Source organism: Pituophis catenifer, unplaced genomic scaffold (assembly GCF_029215685.1).
Source record: "Pituophis catenifer annectens isolate HBS135680 unplaced genomic scaffold, rPitCat1.0.hap2 SCAF_18, whole genome shotgun sequence".
Classification (NCBI taxonomy): domain Eukaryota; kingdom Metazoa; phylum Chordata; class Lepidosauria; order Squamata; family Colubridae; genus Pituophis; species Pituophis catenifer.
The window spans coordinates 1,402,589-1,423,834 of record NW_027256898.1 but is presented as its reverse complement, the minus strand read 5'-3'; the positions used below and the strand labels follow the sequence as shown (position 1 = coordinate 1,423,834).

Genomic DNA, 21,246 nt, shown 5'->3' with positions numbered 1-21,246 from the left:
GACACTCAAAATGCTAAAATAATACTAAATACTAATTTGTTTTATAACGTTTAATGCTCGCTGCTTTTTTTATTCCCTGCTGCCCAACTTGCGTTTTCCTAGCGCAAGGTTTGAATTTTTTTATAGATAATAATTGTGATTTTTCTAATTCTAATTCTTGTCTAATTCTAATTCTTTTAAAATTATAATTTTTCTATCATTTTTTTATAATTCTGAACGGAATCGGGTGTAAGGTTTATTAATTGTTTTTTTATTTTGTTTTGTTTTAATGATTTCCCGGCCAAGGAAACACCACCGTTCAATGCGTATTCTCTTTTATTGCATGAATGAAATTGCCACAAGGGACGCTGGCAACCCTTCTCCGTTCCTTCGACGGTTCGCCCACTAAAGGGGGGAAAAAAACAAATATTCCTGGTCGTAAAAATGAAACAGGCGAGGCTTTCTGGATGTGTCATGCTTCTAGTCCTTAAGGACGAGAGGCGCTTTCGTCTGGGCGGCCACTTCCTTCCCCAGCAGCGTTTCCACAATCGCCAGGCCGAATTCGAAACTGGTACCCGGTCCTCGGCTCGTCATGATGTGCCCGTCTTTCTCCACTCGATTCTCCGAGTATTTGTAGTGATCTTAACGGGGGAAGAGAAAAGCCTTAGTAGTTACTCCAGGTGATAAAATAGGCACCCACTTCCCCCAACAACAACTTTACACGGCTCTCCGACCCTCAACTCCGCTCCAGATCCACTTCTGATTCAAGGTTCTCCTTTTAGGGACCGTTCAGTTACAACGGTCCTGAAAAAAGGGATTTGGGACCGTTCCTCGCACTTATGACCATTGCAGCACGTGATTTTTGCTTGGATGCTTCACGTTCACAATGGCTGTTCGGTTGTGAAAGGTTTCCTGGTGGACTTTGCTCATCAGATGGTCGCAAAAGGGGACGCCGCAACCGTCATAAAAACGAGTCAGCTGCCAAGCACCCAAATGTGGAGCATATGACCTCCAGGACACTACAACGTAGCGACGGATTCATCTTTACGACGGCTGCAGTGTCCCCGGGGATCACGGGATCTCCCTTTGTGCGACTTTCCGAGGAGCGCGAAGTCCGCGGGGAAACCGGATTCGCTTAGCGGCCACGTGACTAATTTAACAACTGCAGGGATTCGCTTAAGAACGATGGCAAAGAAAGATCATAAAATTTATTGGCAGCTTCTGAATGCGTAGAATTTTATTTGCAGCTTCCAATTCTTAGAATTTTATTTGCAGCTTCTAATTCTTAGAACTTTATTTCCATTTTCTGAATGCTTAGAATTTTATTTGCATTTTCTAAATGCTTAGAATTTTATTTGCATTTTCTGAATGCGTAGAATTTTATTTGCATCTTCCAATTCTTAGAATTTTATTTGCAGCTTCTAATTCTTAGAACTTTATTTCCATTTTCTGATGCTTAGAATTTTATTTGCATTTTCTGAATGCTTAGAATTTTATTTGCATTTTCTGAATGCGTAGAATTTTATTTGCATCTTCCAATTCTTAGAATTTTATTTGCAGCTTCTGAATTCTTAAATTGTATTTGCAGCTTCCGAATTCGCTTGAGAATTCGCAGGAAGAAAACTCGTAAAACGGGGCAAAACTCACTCAACAAGCTTCTCACTTAGCCACATAAATTCCGGGGCTCAATGGTGGTCGTAAGTCGAGGACTACCTGTAGGACATTCGGGTGCTCGGCCGCCACTTCTGCGGCCTGGTTCTGAATGGTTCAAGGACCAGTATTGGATTGTGGCCAAGGAATTGGGGGACCCCCCTGATCTAGATTATATTTTGGTATATAAGAAACGTGAGCATGGTTTGGGGACCGGAGGCTCAAAGATACGATGAACGGTTGCAGGAACTGGGCATGGCTGGTCTAGTGAAGAGAAGGACCAGGGGAGACAGGAGAGCATCTTCCAATATTGGAGGGGCTGCCCCAGAGAGGAGGAAGGGGGTCAAGCTATTTTCCAAGGCACCCAAAGGCCCAACAAGGAATCATGGATGGAAACTGACCAAGGAGAGATTTAACCTGGAAATAAGGAGGGATTTTCTGACAGTGAGAACAATCAACCAGTGGAACAGAAGTTGCCTTCAGAAGTTGTGGGAGCTTCATCCCTGGAGGCCTTCAAGAAGAGACTGGACTGTCATTTGTCAGGAATGGTGTAGGGTCTCCTGCTTGGGCTGGGGGTTGGACTAGATGACCCACAAGGTCCCTTCGGACTCTTAATCTGTTAAACCCACAACGCTCCGTTGTCCCTCCCCACGACAATGGGATACTGACCTCCGCTCATCATCTTGTCTTTGGCCAAGGGGTGAGTGGTCACTTTGCTTCCAAAGGCAATTCCATGAGCTAGGAGGGCTGTGGGACCTGCAGGCCAACAGAGAGAAGAAAAAAAAAACAAGCTATGATTCACCCAACATTGCTGGCTCCGGTCCAAAAGGGATGAGCTGTGGGTTAAATACATTTGCATATACATTACATTGTTATACATTATTTGCCGCTTCTGGATTCTTGGAATTTTTATTTGCAGCTTCTGGGTCTCTTATAAATTTTATTTGCAGCTTCTGGACTCATAAATTCTATTTGCAGCTTCTGGATTGTTATAGTTTTATCTACAGTTTCTGGATGCTTAGATTTTTTATTTGCAGTTTCTGGATCGTTATAATTTTATTTGCAGTTTATGGATGCTTATAATTTTATTTATAGCTTCTGAATCATAATTTTATTTGCATCTTCTGGATTGTTATAATTTTATTTACAGCTTCTGGATTGTCATAATTTTATCTACAGCTTCTGGATGCTTAGAATTTTTATTTACAGCTTCTGGATCGTTATAAATTTATTTGCAGCTTCTGGATTGTTATAATTTTATTTGCAGCTTCTGGACGCTTACAATTTTATTTGAAGCTTCTGGACTCTTATAATTCTATTTGTATCTTCTGGATTGTTATAATTTTATTTACAGCTTCTGGATTGTTATAATTTTATCTACAACTTCTGGATGCTTAGAATTTTTATTTGCAGCTTCTGGATTGTTACCATTTTATTTACAGCTTCTGGATTGTTACCATTTTATTTACAGCTTCTGGATTGTTATAATTTTATTTACAGCTTCTGGATTGTTATAATTTTATCTACAGCTTCTGGATCCTTATAATTTTTATTTGCAGCTTCTGGATTGTTATAATTTTATCTACAGCTTCTGGATCATTATAATTTTTATTTGCAGCTTCTGAATGCTTACAATTTGATTGCAAACCCGCAGAGCCAGGCCTGATCATTGCAATCCCCCCACCCATTCTCCCTGGCCATTAATGAAGCCCCCCAAATCCGCCTTTCCCAATGGGGCTCTCAGATCTGGTGGGGCTGCCCACAGAGGAGCTTGACCCAAAGGTGGAGGTAGGACCTTACCTGCGCATATGGCTGCGATGAGGCCCTTCTTGCTGTCCTGATCCTTCAGGACTTCTTTCACGAGGGGAGACTGCAAGAATAAGAAGAAAAAGAGAGGGGGGATCGTTTAAAAAAATAAATAAAAAATTAGCAGAAGTCAAATGAGAGCAAAAAATTAGGATAAGGACCAAAAAAAAAATGGAAATAGGGACACAGATGGAATAATCAAGGAATTAAGGAGAAACTTCCTAAACACTTGAGAACAATTAACCAGCGGAACAGCTTGCCACCAGAACTTGTGGGTGCTCCGACACGGGGAAGGGTTTTCAAGAAGAGGCAGGACATTTGTCTGGAGTGGTATAGGGCCTCCTGCCTAAGCAGAGGGCTGGACTAGAAGACCTCCGAGGTCCCTTCCCACTCTTATTATTCTATCTTCTAAAATCTAAAGCATACAAAGGAGAGAAGATGGGTGTGTTGACAGAAAATTGACTCTTGTTGTTTTACCTCCGACAAGTTCTGAGCTCCCAGGTTACCTCCTGGCAGGACCACCACATCATACGGCCCCTGAAAAAAGAGTGAGGGGAAAAAGTCACCCCTTTAAGCTGGGTGGACTTCAACTCCCAGAATTCCCCTGCCAGGTATTTTTAAGCTGCCTGGACTTCAACTCCCAGAATTCCCCTGCCAGGTATTTTTAAGCTGCCTGGACTTCAACTCCCAGAATTCCCCTGCCAGGTATTTTTAAGCTGCATGGACTTCAACTCCCAGGATTCATCAGCCATATTTTTAAGCTGCCTGGACTTCAACTCCCAGAATTCCCCTGCCAGGTATTTTTAAGCTGCCTGGACTTCAACTCCCAGCATTCATCAGTCATATTTTTAAGCTGCCTGGACTTCAACTCCCAGAATTCCCCTGCCAGGTATTTTTAAGCTGCATGGACTTCAACTCCCAGGATTCATCAGCCATATTTTTAAGCTGCCTGGACTTTAACTCCCAGAATTCCCCTGCCAGGTATTTTTAAGCTGCATGGACTTCAACTCCCAGGATTCATCAGCCATATTTTTAAGCTGCCTGGACTTCAACTCCCAGAATTCCCCTGCCAGGTATTTTTAAGCTGCATGGACTTCAACTCCCAGCATTCATCAGCCATATTTTTAAGCTGCATGGACTTCAACTCCCAGAATTCCCCTGCCAGGTATTTTTAAGCTGCGTGGACTTCAACTCCCAGAATCCACCAGAGCTTAAGGTGGCTGGCAGGGGAATTCTGGGAGTTGAAGTCCACCCAGCTTAAGGTGGCCATGGATGAGAAACACCATTTTAAATGGAAAGTGGGGACGCCCCAAAGACCCCACCCCACAACTGTGCTTAAAAAAAAGGGGGGGGAGGCCAAACCTTTTTCCGGGCTTCTTCCAAACTCGTATCGGGACAAATCACCACATCACGGCTACATTGCACAGGCTCCTTTCCGGACAACCCCGCAACCGTCACAGAAATCTGGTTTAAAAATAAACCGTCATTTTTGGGTGAGCACAGAATTTAAGTCAGCATCCGAGCTCTCCAGTGGATTTCTCAGCCTTGTCCGCTTTAAGACGGGTGGGCCACTAAAAGGGACTGTTATAAATCAAGGACGACCTACAGCTTCCATTCAATTAGTGACTGTTTGAAGTTACAATGGCACTGGGGGAAAAAAAGGGGGACTTTTTCAGACTTATGACCGTTGCATCATTCCCGCGGTCACAATTCAGACGCTTGGCAGGACTGACTCGTATTTACGACGGGAGGGGGTGTCACGCAATCCCCTTTTGCGACCAGCAAGATCCACAGGGAAAGCCAGATTCACTTAAGTTGCTAACTTATCGACCACAGGGATTCCGCTTAGCAACCGTGGCGAGAAAATTCGTAAAACGAGGCAAAATTCACTTTAATAAATTTCTCACTTGAAAACATAAATTTCGGGCTCAATTTCGGTCATAAGTCGAGGACTACCTGCCATTAAACAAAACAAAAAAAAAATCAAAGGAAAAGTAGGTGAAAAAGAGTGCAGGTGTAAGCTTTTCCCCACCTGTGGACAGGTAAGGACAGCTGACCCCGGAGACGGAAGTCTCTCAAGCGAGGCCCTTGCAGCTTTTGGGAGGAGGGGGCTTCTGAGGGTCTTCTTGCCTGGGTTTGTGGGGTGGGGGGGGCAAAGAAAGACCCTTGAGAGAGTTGGCGGGGGGGGTCTCAGCTCCGCACACGGACTTACTCCTGCCCTGCGCATCAGATCTGTCGGGATGACCGTCTCCATTTCTTCGGCCCCTTTGGCCAAAATCACCAGCGCTCGTTTGGAGCCCATCGAGAAGCAGCGGCGGCGATTCTGCAGGGGGTGCAAAACGCATTGACAAATGATGGGGAGGGGTCTCTCTCGAGGGATGACAGCCCCCACCCCCCCCAGCCACCCTGCTCTCCCTGCCCGGGGGAAGGGGGGGCGAGGGAGAAGCCCATTTTCCGGGGAGAAGGACCTGGCCACGCAAAGCTCTCTCACCGGTCAAATTTAAGGGGTGCAGATCGATTGGGGAGACCCCTGCCCCGAAAATGGGAGACAGAGCAGGGAGGGAAGTAACAATAACAGAATTGGAAGGGACCTTAGAGGTCATCCAGTCCAACCCCCTGCTCACACAGAAGACCTGTACTAGGGATTCGAACCGCCCGAACTGCCAAACCTTCTGATCGACAAGCTCAGCGTCTTAGTGACTGAGCCACCTAGTCAGAGGGAAAGACCCATTGAGGGAGACCCCTGCCCGGAAAAGGGGCTACAGATTGGGGGGGGGGAAGGAAGGAGGGACCTATTGGAGAGACCCCAGCCCAGAAAAGAGACGACGGAGCGGGGAGACACGGAGGGAGAGACCCCTGCCCTGAAAAGGGGTGACGGAGCGTGGAGAGATGGAGGTAGGGACCCATTGGGGGGATGGGGAGACCCCGGCCCAGAAAAGGGGAGACTGACTGGGGAGGGAAAGGAAGGAAGGAGGGACCCATGGGGGGGGGACCCCTGCCCTGAAAATGGGTGATGGACCAGGGAGGGAGGGTTGAAGAGACCCCGGCCTGGAAAAGGGGAAAGGGACAGGTGAGCGACCCATTGGAGAGACCCCTGCCCTGAAAAGGGGCTACAGCCTGGGGAGGGAAGGAGGGACCCATATGGGGGGGGGGACGCCGGCTAGGAAAAGGGGCAACGTACCAGGGAGGGACTGGTTGGAGAGAGACCCCTGCCCAGAAAATGGGAGACGGACCAGGGATGGATGAAAGGACCCATTGGGGGAGACCCCTGCCCGGAAAGAGGGCTACAGACAGGGGAGGGACTGATTGGAGAGACCCCTGCCCCCAAAAAGGAAGACGGACCAGGGAGGGAAGGAAGGACCCATTGGGGGAGACCCCTGCCCGGAAAGAGGGCTACAGACTGGGGAGGGACTGGTTGGGAGACCCCTGCCCCCAAAATGGGAGGGGCTAAGGACTGGGGAGGGAGGGGGAGACCCATTGGGGAGACCCCTGCCCCAAAAAGAGGCGACGGACCGGGGAAAGACAGCGGGAGGGACCCATTGGTGGGGAGTTGGGGAGACCCCGGCCCAGAAAAGGGGCAACGGACTGGGGAAGAGACGGAGGGACCCGCTGGAGAGACCCCTGCCCTAAAAAGGGGGCGAGAGGGGGACCCCCGCTTTCTTACACTCAATCTCGGTTACAGCTCCGCGCTCGCTCCGAAGGGCAGGTGCTACGTCACGGGGAGGGGGGGCGGTTCCTTTGGGGAGGGGGCGGCGCCTGGCAGGGGGGGAGGGGCTCGAGAGGAAGGGGTGCGGACATCCCCCTCCCCCTCCCCCACGCGCCTCCTCCCTCACTCCCCCCCCCCTCCAAGCCAACATAAATTTTTGCAATTTTGCAAAATGTGCAGCTTGCAAAAGGTGGGGTTTTGGGGGGGGTTGGGGGGTCATGCACCCCTCCCCCAGGAATGCTGGGTGGGTGGGGGTCTCCCAAAGGTGTGCAGGGGGCTGCTCAAGACCATGCAGTCGTGCCCCCCCACCCCCCAAAAGGTGCCAGTTGGGGAAAAAGGAGAAATGTGAATTTCCCTGCATGGGTTCCTTTTTTTGTGCCTTAACATTTATTTCAGGCAGTCCCCGATTTACAACGTTCCGTTTAGTGACCGAAGTTCCAGTGGCCCTTGAAAAAAAAAAGGGAGTGGGTGGGTGAGAAACATAGCAGGGCCTGTTTTTTTTCCACGCTTAACGGCCGTCACAAAACAAAACCTAAAATCAACTGGTCAAAATTCAGAGGTTTGGCAACCCGACTCACACTTATGACGGTTGTCCCCAGGAAGGGTGTGTGTGTGTGTGTGTCACACGATTCCCCCTTTTCTGGCCAGCTTCACTTAACAACCGTGGTACTAATTTAACCCCTGCAAGGCTTCGCTGAACGACGGGCGGCAAGACAAGTCGAAGAATGGGGCGAACAAACTCCCCTAACCAATGTCTCGCTTAACAACGGAAATCAGGGGCTCAGTTTGAGTCGTAAGTCGAGAACTTCCTGTAGTGAGAATAAACCAATACAATTTTTCATAGTTTTATTTTTTTATTATTATTCCAGCGTATGTATGTGGTGGATTTTTTTAAATTGACATACTTTTTTGGTACACATATATAAATATACATATTATTTTGATTATCCTATTGATGTATTCCCCTTGCGTTCTTTTTTTTTTAATCGTTTAGGTTATTATTTCTATTATCTTCTCGTTTCGTCCTTCTTATTGTTGTAAGCCAGGCAGCAAATAAATTTAACAACTAAATAAAATCTGAAAAACCGGCCTAAGTAATGCTGAAGTTCTTGGGGGGGGGGGGACTACATTTCCCAGAATTCATTGAGAAAAAGGTCCTCCGGAATCCACTTCCGGGTTTCACAAACATGGCTACTTCCGGGTCTGTGGGACTTCAACTCCCAGAATTCTCATCATGGCTGTGCAGGCGGAGGAATGTTGGGAATTGTAGTCCGCCGATGGGCAGATTGGGAAACGTTGGGCTACAGATACGGGTTTTAGAAGTTTTTAAATTTTATTTCATTTTTCGTGGTTCTACAGTTGGAAAAAAAACAGTTTGCAAACCAGAACACGGGTAGTCCTTGACTTATGACCACCACACAGAGGCCAACATTTCTGTCGTTAAGTGAGACATTCGTGTAGGAATGTTCTGACCCCATCCAAAGCCTTTCTTTGGGCACCGTTGTTAAGCGGATCTTTGCCAGTGTGCGGTCATTAAGCGAACCCGGCTTCCCTGTTGACTTGGCCGGTCAGAAGTTCGCTAAAAAGGGATCGTGTGACACCCTCTCCCTGGGGGGGGGACGCTGCAACTGTCGTAAATGCGAGTCAGTTAACAAGCATCTGAATTTTGATCACATGACACTGCGGGGATATACAGCAAAGGTCATAAGGGTGAAAAACGGTCATAAGGGTGAAAAACATTCCTTTTTTTTTTTTCAGTTGACCTCGTAACCGGTCACTAAACGAACTGTTCTAAGTCGAGGACTGCCTGTATAGAACTACTCATTCCACAATTGCAGCTGCCAGTTCGGCGTTCGATCACTTGCAACCGTCATAAAGACGAGTCAATGGTCCTAATTTAGATCACGTGACCCCCCCTGGGGATGGTGGAACGGTCGTACGTTTGGAAAAAAAAAGGGGGGCCTTACTCGCTTTTTTGGAAACTTTGAACGGTCGCTAAGCGAGCCGTCGTAAGTCGAGGACTCCCTCTATCCATCTTTCTCCCGGTACGCGACAGGTAAGGGGTTCAAATGCAGACATTACGGTGACCTATTTCACCTCCTCTCCCTCCGTAACCTTTCAGCTACCCTATTTTAGGACCTGAATTTAATACTCTCTTAAAATAGCAGGGGTCACATTTTCAAAAGTCCACCGACCAGCATGGCACGGGGGTCTGGTCGTTTATTACAGCTGGTCCTGGATTTCATTTAGTGACCATTGGAAGTTACAATCATCCTCTTCTTTTAACGACTCCGTAATCCCTTGCGGAGTGGCGTCTTGGGCAAGTGAATGGAGTTGAGTGTTTACTGGCCGGATGCCTTTCTTGTTGCCAGCGTGGAGTTTTTTATTCAGCAGATATATTCTCATTGTGCCCAGAGAGAGAGAGAGAAAGAGAGAGAGAAATATCTGCCTGTACCTAGGATCGAACTCACAGACCTCCCGGTGGTGAGGCGAGAGCTCCACCTCCAGGCCACGGAAGTTACAACGGCCCTGAAAAGAAGTGACTTAAGACCGTTCTCATGACGGTCGCGGAGTGTGTCCTGGCTGGGATCAAGCGATTTCCCGTTTTGCAAACCAAGGAGAGAAGCAACCTGGAATTGAGGAGAAACTTCTTCAGTGGGGGCAATTAACCCGTGGAACTGCTTGCCACTAGAAGTTGTGGGTGCTCCATCAACTGGAAGTACTTAAAGAAGAGATTGGACAATTGTCTGAAACTGTATAGAGTTTCCAGCCTGAGCAGGGGGTTGGACTAGAAGACCTCCAAGGTCCCTTCGAGCTCTATTCTGATTGATTGAATATAATGGTTTAACTTTCCTGCCTGAGCACAGGGGGTGGACTAGAAGACCTCCAAGGTCCCTTCCAGTTTTATTCTGATTGATTGAGTGAGTGGGGGGCTTGGATTTGAATTCCCAGAATGCAACGATCAATACCCCTTGGGTAAGCATAAGAAATCTTCTCAAAAACTTTCCGGAGACCCCGATGCAGAGACCCCCTGACTCACCCGAAGTGTGAAAACACCGTCTCTCTCTCTCTCTCAAAGATTCTTTTTTCAAGAGGCAACTTTTCTTTCTTTTTTGAATTTTTCTTTTTTTTCTTCGAAGACCTTTCGCTTCTCATCCCAGAAGCTTCTTCAGTTCTGACCGAATGGTGGGGGGGGAGGAAAGGGAAGGATTTATTCTCCTTGCAGATAGAACTGGTCATTTGCATCCTTTTTTACTGGGATATTCTGCAAAGAATATTGATCCTTCCCTTCCCTTCGGTCAGAACTGAAGAAGCTCCTGGGATCAGATGTGAAACGTCTTCAGAAGAAAAAAAGACACAAACAAATAAGAAAGTCTAGTTAACTCTTTTGGGACTAACTTGGAGTTTGACTTGGAGGATGGAGACCCTCCGAAGACATTTGGAACAGCCTCCTCCTGCGCCCGATCCTGGCGCGACCCCTTACCCCCAATCTGGGTTTTGGGGAGGGGGTCGCAGGGGCTTCCCTGCCTCAGCATCAACCAAAGGGGCTTTTTTCCGCCCTTCGGCACCCCGTGTTGGGGATGACGAAGACGTCACAGCCGCGGGGGGTCCGCCCACGCCCCCCAACACCCCCCCCAACCCTCTCCGCCGCGGTAGAGCGGTTTTTCCGCGGGGGCTGCCCGAACCGCTGAGGTCGGGGGTCTCGCGACGCCCGTTGAGAAAGCGAGCCCGACCAGACCCAGCTCAGCCAGGAGCTGGAAGGGACCTGAGAGGTCGTCTAGTCCAACCCCCTGCTCAAGCAGGAGACCCCAGACCATTTCAATCAATCAATCAATCAATGATTGAATGAAGTGCTGATCGATCGATCGATCGATCGGTTGATTGCAATGGTCTCTAGGACCTAGGGGTTCTCCTGCTTGAGCAGGGGGTTGGACTAGAAGACCTCCCGGGTCCCTTCCAGCTCTATTCTGATTGATTGATTGATTGATTGATTGATTGATTGATTGATTGATTGATTGAAAAGGTCTAGGGTCTCCTGCTTGTAACGGGGTTGGACTAGAAGACCTCCCAGGTCCCTTCCAGTTCTATTCTGATGGATAGATATATGGATGGATGGATGGATGGAAGGAAGGAAGGAAGGAAAAAATGGAGGGATAGTAAGTATACTGTAGATAATACCATAGAGAGAGAGAGAAAGGGGAGATAAAGAAAAAGAAGGAAGGAAGGAAGGAAGGAAGGAAGGAAGGAAGGAAGGAAGGAAGGAAGGAAGGAAGGAAGGAAGGACTCTGGAATGATGTAGGGTCTCCTGTTTGAACAGGGGTTGGACTAGAAGACCTCCAAAGACCCCTTCCAACCATGTGATTCTATGATTCTGAGATAGATAAATAAGATACAGGATGGATGGAAGGAAGGAAGGACGGAAGGAAGGAGAGGGAGGGAGGGAGGGAAGGAAGGAAGGATGGATGGAAGGAAGGAAGGAAGAAGGAAGGAAGGAAGGAAGGAAGGAAGGAAGGAAGGAAGGAAGGAGAGGGAGGGAGGGAAGGAAGGAAGGAAGGGAGGAAGGGAGGGAGGAGAGGGAAGGAAGGAAGGAAGGGAGGGAGGGAGGAGAGGGAGGGAAGGAAGGATGGATGGAAGGAAGGAAGGAAGAAGGAAGGAGAGGGAGGGAGGGAAGGAAAGATGGATGGATGGATGGAAGGAAGGAAGGAGAGGGAGGGGAGGAAGGAAGGAAGGAAGGAAGGAAGGAAAGAAAGATATTAGAAGACTCACAAATGCCACAATTCAACCTCGAGCTGTGGAAATTCTTCTGGTCCCCTTTGGGGATTCCGGCTGATAGTCGGTTACACCTCCCCCGGGGGGGGGGAGTCTGTAGGGGGAAAGAGGGGGGTCCCGCCCCGCCCCACCCCGCCCCGCCGGCCCCCTTGGCCTCTTAGCCCCGCCGGCCCCGTCCAGAAGCGAGGAGTCCGCGTTGGAGAAAGACCCCCGACCCTCTCTCCCATGGAGCTGCATTATTGCGCGCTGCTGTTGCTGCTCTGGACGGGAGTTTTTTGCAAGAACTCCTGCCCCAACGGTAAGCGGCGGCGGCGAGGATGCTCCCACCTGGGTCCGGTGATGGGGAGAGACCCCTGCCCGTTCCCCCTCCCCCCCATGGGACGGGAGATCCCCTGACTCTTCCTCCTTTCCCCTTCCAGGCACCTTCAGCCCCGGGCCAGGCGAGTCCTGCCGGCAATGCAGCGTCTGCGACAGTAAGTTAGACACTTTGGGGGGGGGGTCCTGAGTTCCTGGGGTGGGTGGGTGAGTGGGGGGGGTCTCAGCCCTGGGGAAGCGGGTGTGGAAGGGGAGGGGGCTGGCGGAGGTCGGGGAGTGTTCAGATTTTGGGAAGCTACCTTTCCTCGGCTTGGAGTCACAGTGGCTGGGTTCCCCTCGTGGAGAGGGAAAAAAAGAAAGTCGGAAGGGACCTTAGAGGTCTTCTAGTCCAACCCCCTGCCCAGGCAGGAAAGCCTCAACCGTTTGAGACCAAACGGCTGTCCAATCTCTTCTTAAAAACCTCCAGTGTGGGAGCATTCACAACTTCTGGTGGCAAGTCGTTCCCCTGATTAATTGTTCAACTGTTAGAAAGAATGCAGAAATGACAGAGTTGGAAGGGGCCTTAGAGGTCTTCTAGTCCAACCCCCAGGTCAAGCTTCCCCTTAATTCTAGGTTGCTTCTCTCCTTGATGAGTTTCCACCTGTTGCTTCTTGTCCTGCCTTCTTTGGTGGTTTGGAGAATAGCTTGACTCCCTCTTCTTTGGGGGCAGCCCCTGAGATATTGGAAGGCTGCTATCATGTCTCCCCTTAGTCCTTCTTTTCGTCAAACTTGCCTGGCCTAACTCTCCTCTTTTAAATTTTTAATTTGTGTGATTTTATAAATTGGGTGTTTTAATCTGTGTTTCGGGCGAAATATTTAATAATTTTAAGGGATTTTTTTAAATATTTGTATTATCTGTATTTTATCTTGGCTGTTCACCGCCCTGAGTCCTTCGGGAGTAGGGCGGTATAGAAATTTGATTAATAAATAAATAAATAAATAAATAAATAAATAAATAAATAAATAAATAAATAAATAAATAAATAAATAAATAAACTAGACATACCTAATTCCAGCAACTGTTATATATAAATATATATATATATATATATATCCTCGCTTTACAACCTCCACTTACAACAGTCCATTTAGTGACCATTCAAAGTTACACCATCACTGAAAAAAAAAGAGACTTACGACTCTTTTTTTCACACTTACGACCGTCGCAGCTTCCCTGTGATCAAAATTCAGATGCTTGACAACTAATTCGTATTTATGACGGATTGCAGTGCCCCGAAGGGGGGAGGAGTGACATGTCTTTCTCCTTTTGCGACCTTCTGAACAGCCAAGTCAGCGGGGGTGGGGGGGGATGGGGGTGGGCAGATTCACTTCACAACCCTTGTGACTCGCTTAACAACAGTGGCAAGAAAAGATGTTCAAACGGGGCGAAACTCCCTGAACAAACGTCTCACTTTACAACCGACATTGCGGTCGTAACTCGAGGAGTTCCCATAGGTTTTTTTTTCCCCCTGTGTGGTGGCTTAACTTGGAAAAGGGGTCTGGAATTGTGCAGCAAAGTTTCGATTAGACCCCAAATTGGGACTTTTTTTGGAGTTTATTTCCCTTAACCAAATATTCTTCAGAGTTTATGGAAACATTAGCAAAGAATGCTGGCTAGATCCCCTCCCATCCTGGTTACGCGGCAAGTTTGAGCTCAGCTCAAAGGGGAAAATCGCCTTCTCTACAGATAATAACATGTTTGTTTGTTTTTTTAAAAATATTTTAACCCTGAAGGAACTTTGGTCTACAAGCAAAAATGTACCAAAACTACCGACGCTATTTGTGAATGTGCTCGGGGTTATTCGTGTGGCCAAAATTGCGAGGCGTGTGAGTGTCCCCTTGGACAGCAACGCACGATTACAGGTACGGTGACTCTGCGCAGGTGATTCCCCACTTACAACAGCTTGTTTAGCGACCGTTCCAAGTTACAACGGGACCGAAAAACGGGACTTCGGGCCGTTTTTCACACTTTACGACCGTTGCATGATCAAAATTCGGATGCTTGGCCACTGGTTCATATTTATCATCATCTCCTTTTAATGACCCCCAATAATCCCTTGCATCAGGGTGGAGTCTTGGGCAACTGAATGGAGCTGAGTGTTTTACTGGCCGGATGCCTTTCCTGTTGCCGGTGTGGAGTTTTGTTCAGTAGATAATATTCTCATTGTAAACCAGAGAGAGAAATATCTGCCTCTACCTAGGATCGAACTCACAGCCTCCTGATTGGGAGGTGAGAGCTCCACCTCTAGGCCACCGCACCACTCACTGGTTCATATTTATGACGGTTGCAATATCTCAAGTCTACTCACCCAGGATACTGCAACTGTCATAAATGTGTGTGGGTCACACAATTCCCTTTTGCGACTTCCTGACCAGCAAAGTCAAGGGGAATTCGCTTAAGAACCGTCTTACTAACTTAACAATTGCAGTGATTCGCTTAACAACGGCGTCAAGAAAGATGGCAAAAAGAGGAAAAAAAAAAACTCAGTTAACAACTGTCTCGGGAGGCCATAGAAATCTTTTGGCTCCGTTGCAGTCGTAAGTCGAGAACTACCTGTAGCTCTGAATCTCCCGGAAAACCGACTTATCTAACGATGGGGACAGAAGTTCTCCTGAACATCAGCAGCTGTGCGATTTGCCACTGTTGTCTTTGTGTGAATGTGATTTATAAACCTCCGAAGCCGACTGAGATGGACCAAGGCAGGAGAAAGATGCAAGAGAAATAAATTGAAAGGAAGCTGCAGTTAGAAAGGAGGTCTCCATCGATTTGATAGCCAGAAACTCATCCAGACATCAAACCTTCTTCTGTGTTTTTCAAGGTTGTCAGAAGTGTCCGGAGAAGACTTTCAATGATCGACATACAGGTGAATGCAGGCCATGGAGAAAGTAAGTTCTTCCGGAATAAATTGATTTTAAAATCTCAGGTATAAAACACGAGGCTAACTACCAATTCCTGCAGGTGTCCAGGTGATAAGATTCGGGAACCGGGGACCAAGGAGAGAGATGTGGTTTGCTGGAGTGAGTCAGAAATCCCCACCACCAAGCCCTCCACTTCTCTCGCCGTCTTCTCTACTAAGGCTTCAGGTAAGTCTTATTGGAACATTTATTGATCTCATTAACTGTTTAATCCAGCCTTTCTCAACTTTTGAAGACGTGTGGACTTCGGTTCTCAGAATTCCCCAGTCAGCTATGCTGGGAAATTCTGGGAAGTGGAAATTTTGGGAGTCTTAAAAGTCACCAAGGTTGAGAAACAAAGGGCTGCTAGAAACCCCAAATAAGCAGCGCAATAGGCAAGGAGCCGAAACTGACAAGATTAGCTCAGACAAACAAAAACGCTTCCATGCTGGGAAAGACTGAAGGTAAAGGAAGAAAGGGACGATAGAGAAGGAGGTGGCTGGATGGAGTCACCGAAGCAGTCGGCCTGAGCTTCAATGGACTCCAGAGGATGGTAGAGGACAGGAAGGCCTGGAGGAATGTTGTCCATGGGGTCGCGATGGATCGGACACGACTTCTCAACTAACAACCACAAGAGCCAGTCAAGGAATCTGGCAACAGCCATTAAAATATTATATGAACCGGGCATCTCAATCACAAGTTGTATAAAAGCCCATCTACTTTCCACCGCAATTTGTCAGCCACCCTAGAAACCTGTTGCCGTCCCTGTTATTTCTGGCTACCAAGCAAATGAAAACCTCCTTTCCAATTGCAGCCTGCCTCCAATTCATTTCTCCTTGGCTTGGAATAAGAACCAGATTAGATTTTATTTCCAGCAGGACTCCCATCCAATGCGTGGCTTTGAATAGCGAGACGGGAGACATATCAATTAAAAGAAAAAAGAAAAAAACCAGAATAAATTCTGAAAAATGTCACTGCTTCCACTCTGGCCTTCATTGGCCTCTTGTATGAATATGCCTCTTTTTTTCTGAACTCTATTATCATTTTATTTTTATATTGACTGTGAAACCCCAAAAAAGAGTCGGCTTTTTTGGGTTGTGTTCCCAGAAGACGGGCCATCAGGTCAAAAATTTGTAAGCCATCCCTCGTTTGTTCGTTGTTTTTCTCAGCTCGTTTATTTTTACCGTAGAATCTACGGATTCTGCTTTATTTTTTTTTTAGTTTCTTGGCCCGTTGGACAAATCCCAAAATTAATTGACGGATATACTTTGGCCAAAGTTAAAATTGGGGCACCCGGAAAGATTGCTAAATAAATATATAGCTGGTTCAATATATAACAGTTAAATCAATGTATAAAATGTTTTACGGATGCAGATTTACGAATGGCGCACCTGGTACGTTTAGCCATTATTAAAAAAAAAAAAAAACTTTAGGATTGAGTTTAGTTTAGTATTGAGTCTTGAGCATTGTTAAACTAGTTAATGTGTAGTATTGAGTTTAGTATTTACCAATCGAACATTATTAAAACCCTTACTTTAGTGTTTAGTATTATTTACTTTCATATTGAGCGTTGAGTACCGGTATTATTAAAACAAGTACTTTGGGATTCAGTGTTGGGTTTTCTTTAGAATTTAGCATCGAACAAATTGCTTTAGCATTCGGCCTTGAACTGCAGTGTTTAGCGTTGACCAGTATTAAAAGAAATTATTTTAGGATTTAATATGGAGCATTAACAAATGAAAAGAAGTACTTTAGGATTCAGTCGTGGGTTTACTTTAGAATTTAGCATCGACCAGTATTCCATAAATTGCTTTAGCATTCGGCCTTGAAGTTCAGAGTTTAACGTTGACCAATATTTAAGAAATTATTTTAGGATATGGAGTATTAGCAAATTTTGAAAAAGAGATTGGATAACCATTTGTCTGAAGTGGTGTAGGGTTTCCTGCCTAAGCAGGAATATTTCTATTTCTATTTCTATTATTTCTATTATTTCTATTATTTCTATTATTTCTATTATTTCTATTATTTCTTGTCAGACTTCGATGCTATCTCAAAATAAATGAATTTCCAAACTGCCAATCTTTAAGGAAATCTTTTCTTTAATTGAGCACAGCCACCGGATCATGAGTCCCTTCTGGGAGAAGGGCGGTATACAAATTAAATTAATAAATAAATAAATAAATGACTCGATGCGGACAAGACTGACCTTTTGCCCCCCCAATCCCTCCCTTTCCGATCCCCAAATCTTTGCTTCTCATTGGCTATCTTCCAAGTCATTCTTCAGACTTCTTGTCTCGTCATTTCCCAGGAATGTCTCCCCACTCCTCATTTCCATGACAACCCGACTTCAAAGGGATTTAGCAGGCAAAAGTTCAGAGCTTATCTCTCTCTCCTCTGCTCTCTATGCCAGCATTGAATCGCTGACATCTCTATTATTTCTATTATTTCTATTTCTTTTCTGAGCTGAAGTCCTGGGATATTTCTGATTTTTTTTTCCCCTTGCTTTCTTGTAGAGGAGGGGAAACAATTGATCCTCATCACCACTGCTTTTGTCATCACTGCCTTTCTGTTTGCCATGTGCATGGTATTGGCGTACCTCTTCTTCCGATCCTGGATCCAAAAGAAGCCCCCGAAACGTAAGGACTTTTTCCTGCTCTCTCTCTTTTTTTTTTTTGGCCAGTAGTACTCTGCCAACTTGCCCTCTCTCACTGCTTAGGACCTCCTACGCCAACTCGCCACCGGATAATTCACCACGGCCAACTTGCCGCGGGAAGAGTTACACTAATATCGGAGAAATGGTGGAATGGAAACCATGAAAGGATGCAAAAGGAAGGACAAAATGAAACGCGATTGACAAAAATGAAAAATAATTATTATCAAACCATTTTAAATAGTTAAATTGAACTGTTGAATTGTCCTGCAGTGAGTTGCCCTGTGGCCAGTTGGCTGTGTTGAGTTGACCAGGGCAAGTTGACTGTGTTGAGTTGACTACGGGGAATTGGCTGTGTTGAGTTGACCATGGCAAGTTGACTGTGTTGAGTTGACCATGGGGGAGTTGGCTGTATTGAGTTGACCATGGCAAGTTGACTATAGTGAGTTGGTCATGGGGAGTTGGCCATAGTGAGTTCACCGTGATGAGTTGGCTATGGGGAGTTGATCATGGTGAGTTGGCCTAGTTGAGTTGGCCATGGGAAGTTGGCCTAGTTGAGTTGGCCATGGGGAGTTGGTCATGGTGAGTTGGCCTAGTTGAGTTGGCCATGGGGAGTTGGCCTAGTTGAGTTGGCCATGGGGAGTTGGCCTAGTTGAGTTGACCATGGTGAGTTGGCCTAGTTGAGTTGGCCATGGTGAGTTGGCCTAGTTGAGTTGACCATGGTGAGTTGGCCTAGTTGAGTTGGCCATGGTGAGTTGGCCTAGTTGAGTTGGCCATGATGAGTTGGCCTAGTTGAGTTGGCCATGGGGAGTTGGCCTAGTTGAGTTGGCTATGGGGAGTTGGTCATGGTGAGTTGGCCTAGTTGAGTTGGCCATGGGGAGTTGGCCTAGTTGAGTTGACCATGGGGAGTTGGTCATGGGGAGTTGGCCTAGTTGAGTTGACCATGGGGAGTTGGCCATGGCAAGTTGACTATGGGGAGCTGACCATAGTGAGTTCACCGTGATGAGTTGGCCATGGGGAGTTGGCCCAGTTGTGTTGGCCATGGCAAGTTGACCGTGATGAGTGAGTTGGCCATGATGAATTGGCCAATGGTGAGTTGCCCCATTCCTAAGTCTTGGGACTGCTTGGCGTGCCAGCGCCAAGAATTTTGTATTGGGTCTCAATTCTCCCGCTTCTTCTGCTCCACAGCTTCCCATGGGCAGTTAGCTCAAGAGGTAGATGACTGCACCTACAGATACCCCGAAGAAGAAGAAGGAGGAAGCTGTGAAGCACCTTCTAGTCTCAAAGGGGGCCTTTTGGAAAAATATTCATAAGATGTATCACTTGGGGTCAAAGAGCCAAGAAGGCTTCTGTGACCCCCCCCAAACGACCTCAAAGCATTTGAGCAACTCTGCTTTTGAAAGAATCCCTGCCACCTTCAGAAGATGCCATTGAAGAATCGCGTTTAACCTCTTTAAATGGGTTTATCTCTCCATGGAACTGGACTATCGCCTCGATGGCCCTTGATTTGAACTTAAAACAAAAACCCAACACAACACAATGGAACACATTGGGATGATTTTTGACAGGGGAGGCGGGGGGGTGTTGTTTGGATGGCCGGAAGGCGACGGGAAAAATACCCGATGGCCCAATCCTCATGCAAAATTAAAAACACGGCATTGAAGCAAAGTCCACTCCGTCGCAAATCGTGTTCAGTTGAAGGGCAAAGGAAGCTCTTGAGAATCTGGTGGCCTTCCAAAAATCCGGCATTCTTGACTCCCTAAAAGCTCATTCGTTTCGGGGGCGTTTTGTGGTTTTTAACCCACTCTTTTTCGATAGCCTATCAGACATCTTTTAGGTACGACATTCGGATTATCGTAATTGGCGATCGCTTTCTCACATACGGAAAAAACATCCTCCCAGCTGCCGCCGAGGTTCTTTTTTTTTTTTTTCATTTTTGATTCAGATTAAAAATGACTCATCCGGCGTCCGTTCCTTGACGCGAATGAACTTTGCTGGTGACGCCGAGTGGAAATATCTGAGATGAGGTGGGCTGGTGGCTTTTCATCTCTCTCTCTCTCTCTCCCTGCCCCCCACCCCCACCCCAAACCTTGATTCCCCCTTGCCCCCCCCCCATGCTTTGATCTTGTGGGCTCTGTGCGCACCAGCGGTGAAGACGTCAATACGATAATTCTAGGATGATATTTCTCTATAGATGCACCAGCCAGCCAGATGTGGCTTTGAACTTCTGAAGTTCTTTTGAAGTTCTGAAGGTTTCCAGAGGTAAAAACCCCTTTCCCAGGTAAACCCCACAGCTAAATTTTGTCCCCGAGAGATCTGTCTCGTTTGCTACCAAGGGACAACTTCAAATGCAGGTAGACCTCCTCTTACCACAGTCCATTTGGTGTCCAAAGTTACAACAGCATCATTAGAATAATAATAATAATTTATGGCTGTTTTTCACACTTGCGACCGTCGTAGCATCCCCTGTGTGTTCACGTAACCGAAATTCAAAGGCTTGGCTACAGATACAGAGGTTTACGTTTAGCGACCGTTGAAAGTGATGTCATTTGGAAAAAAAAAAAGGACCGTTTCCCCACACTTATGACCGTTGCGGCATTCCAGGATCCAAATTCACGGGATCCAAATTGCGACGGACTCGTAGTTACGACAGTGGCAGAATCCCGGGGTCCCGCAATTCCCCCCCTTTTTTTTGCGACCGTTCGACGAGCAAAATCCGCAGGGAAGCTGGATTCACTTAACGACTGGGCGGCTAGCTTTTTAACAATTCGCTTAAACACGGTTCGCAAGAAAGTTCGTAGAACAGGACAAAACTCATTTCATAACGGTCTCGGCTGAGCGACGTTAACTTTTGGGCTCGGTTGTGGTTTTAAGTCGAGGACGAGCCGTGCATAAATTGTGTCCCAGAATTTAGATTTTAAAAAGGATCCTTACAGTACAGGATGGTTATTTTGCTGGGTGACGTAGAGAACAGGTGCATCCCCACTCTGAAGGGATGAAAAACAGCCACAAAACCACATTTGACAAGATAAAGGGCGTGGGACTCAAGTTATCGGGGGCGAGGGCCAGAGGGAGGAGTGTTTTGGTAAAAGTCGGTTCAAAAAGAAACAAGAAAATTAATCTATTTGCTTGTCATATGTATACCAAGAGCCCCCCTCCTCCGTCTGCTGGGAAGCCCACCCCCCCTTGCAAAACTCCGTCAATCCACGTTTTCTTGAAATTTTTAAGACTGCTTGGAACCGAGTTGCAATGGTGGGATCCAATTCTGAGAAGATTGGGCGCTCGAAATGCGACAGCGCTGGGAAATGCCGGGCAAAAGTCATTTCTGAACCTGTAACGTAAAACAGAACTCTCTATTGACCTTCAAAACTGACACCTTAGCAAGGATTTTATTCAAAACATGCAGAGAGAGAGAGAGAAAGAGAGAGAGAGAGAG

The 21,246-nt window shown here is 46.8% G+C and overlaps 2 protein-coding genes across 2 annotated transcripts; one reads left to right on the top strand and one right to left on the bottom strand.

The window, feature by feature from the left end:
- Window positions 1-297: 297 nt before the first annotated feature.
- On the bottom strand, window positions 298-7,182 carry PARK7 (Parkinsonism associated deglycase). The gene is made up of 7 exons (XM_070956020.1): window positions 7,100-7,182; window positions 5,648-5,758; window positions 4,798-4,899; window positions 3,913-3,972; window positions 3,430-3,499; window positions 2,299-2,385; window positions 298-620 (listed from the first exon to the last, which is right to left on the bottom strand). Exons 2-7 carry the CDS (start codon window positions 5,735-5,737, stop codon window positions 460-462), a joined length of 570 nt encoding a protein of 189 aa, XP_070812121.1. The 5' UTR covers window positions 5,738-5,758; window positions 7,100-7,182; the 3' UTR covers window positions 298-459.
- Window positions 7,183-12,136: 4,954 nt separating this feature from the next.
- TNFRSF9 (TNF receptor superfamily member 9) lies at window positions 12,137-19,123 on the top strand. The gene is made up of 7 exons (XM_070956274.1): window positions 12,137-12,209; window positions 12,331-12,384; window positions 14,000-14,128; window positions 15,085-15,151; window positions 15,225-15,349; window positions 17,674-17,796; window positions 18,999-19,123. Exons 1-7 carry the CDS (start codon window positions 12,137-12,139, stop codon window positions 19,121-19,123), a joined length of 696 nt encoding a protein of 231 aa, XP_070812375.1.
- Window positions 19,124-21,246: the final 2,123 nt, after the last annotated feature.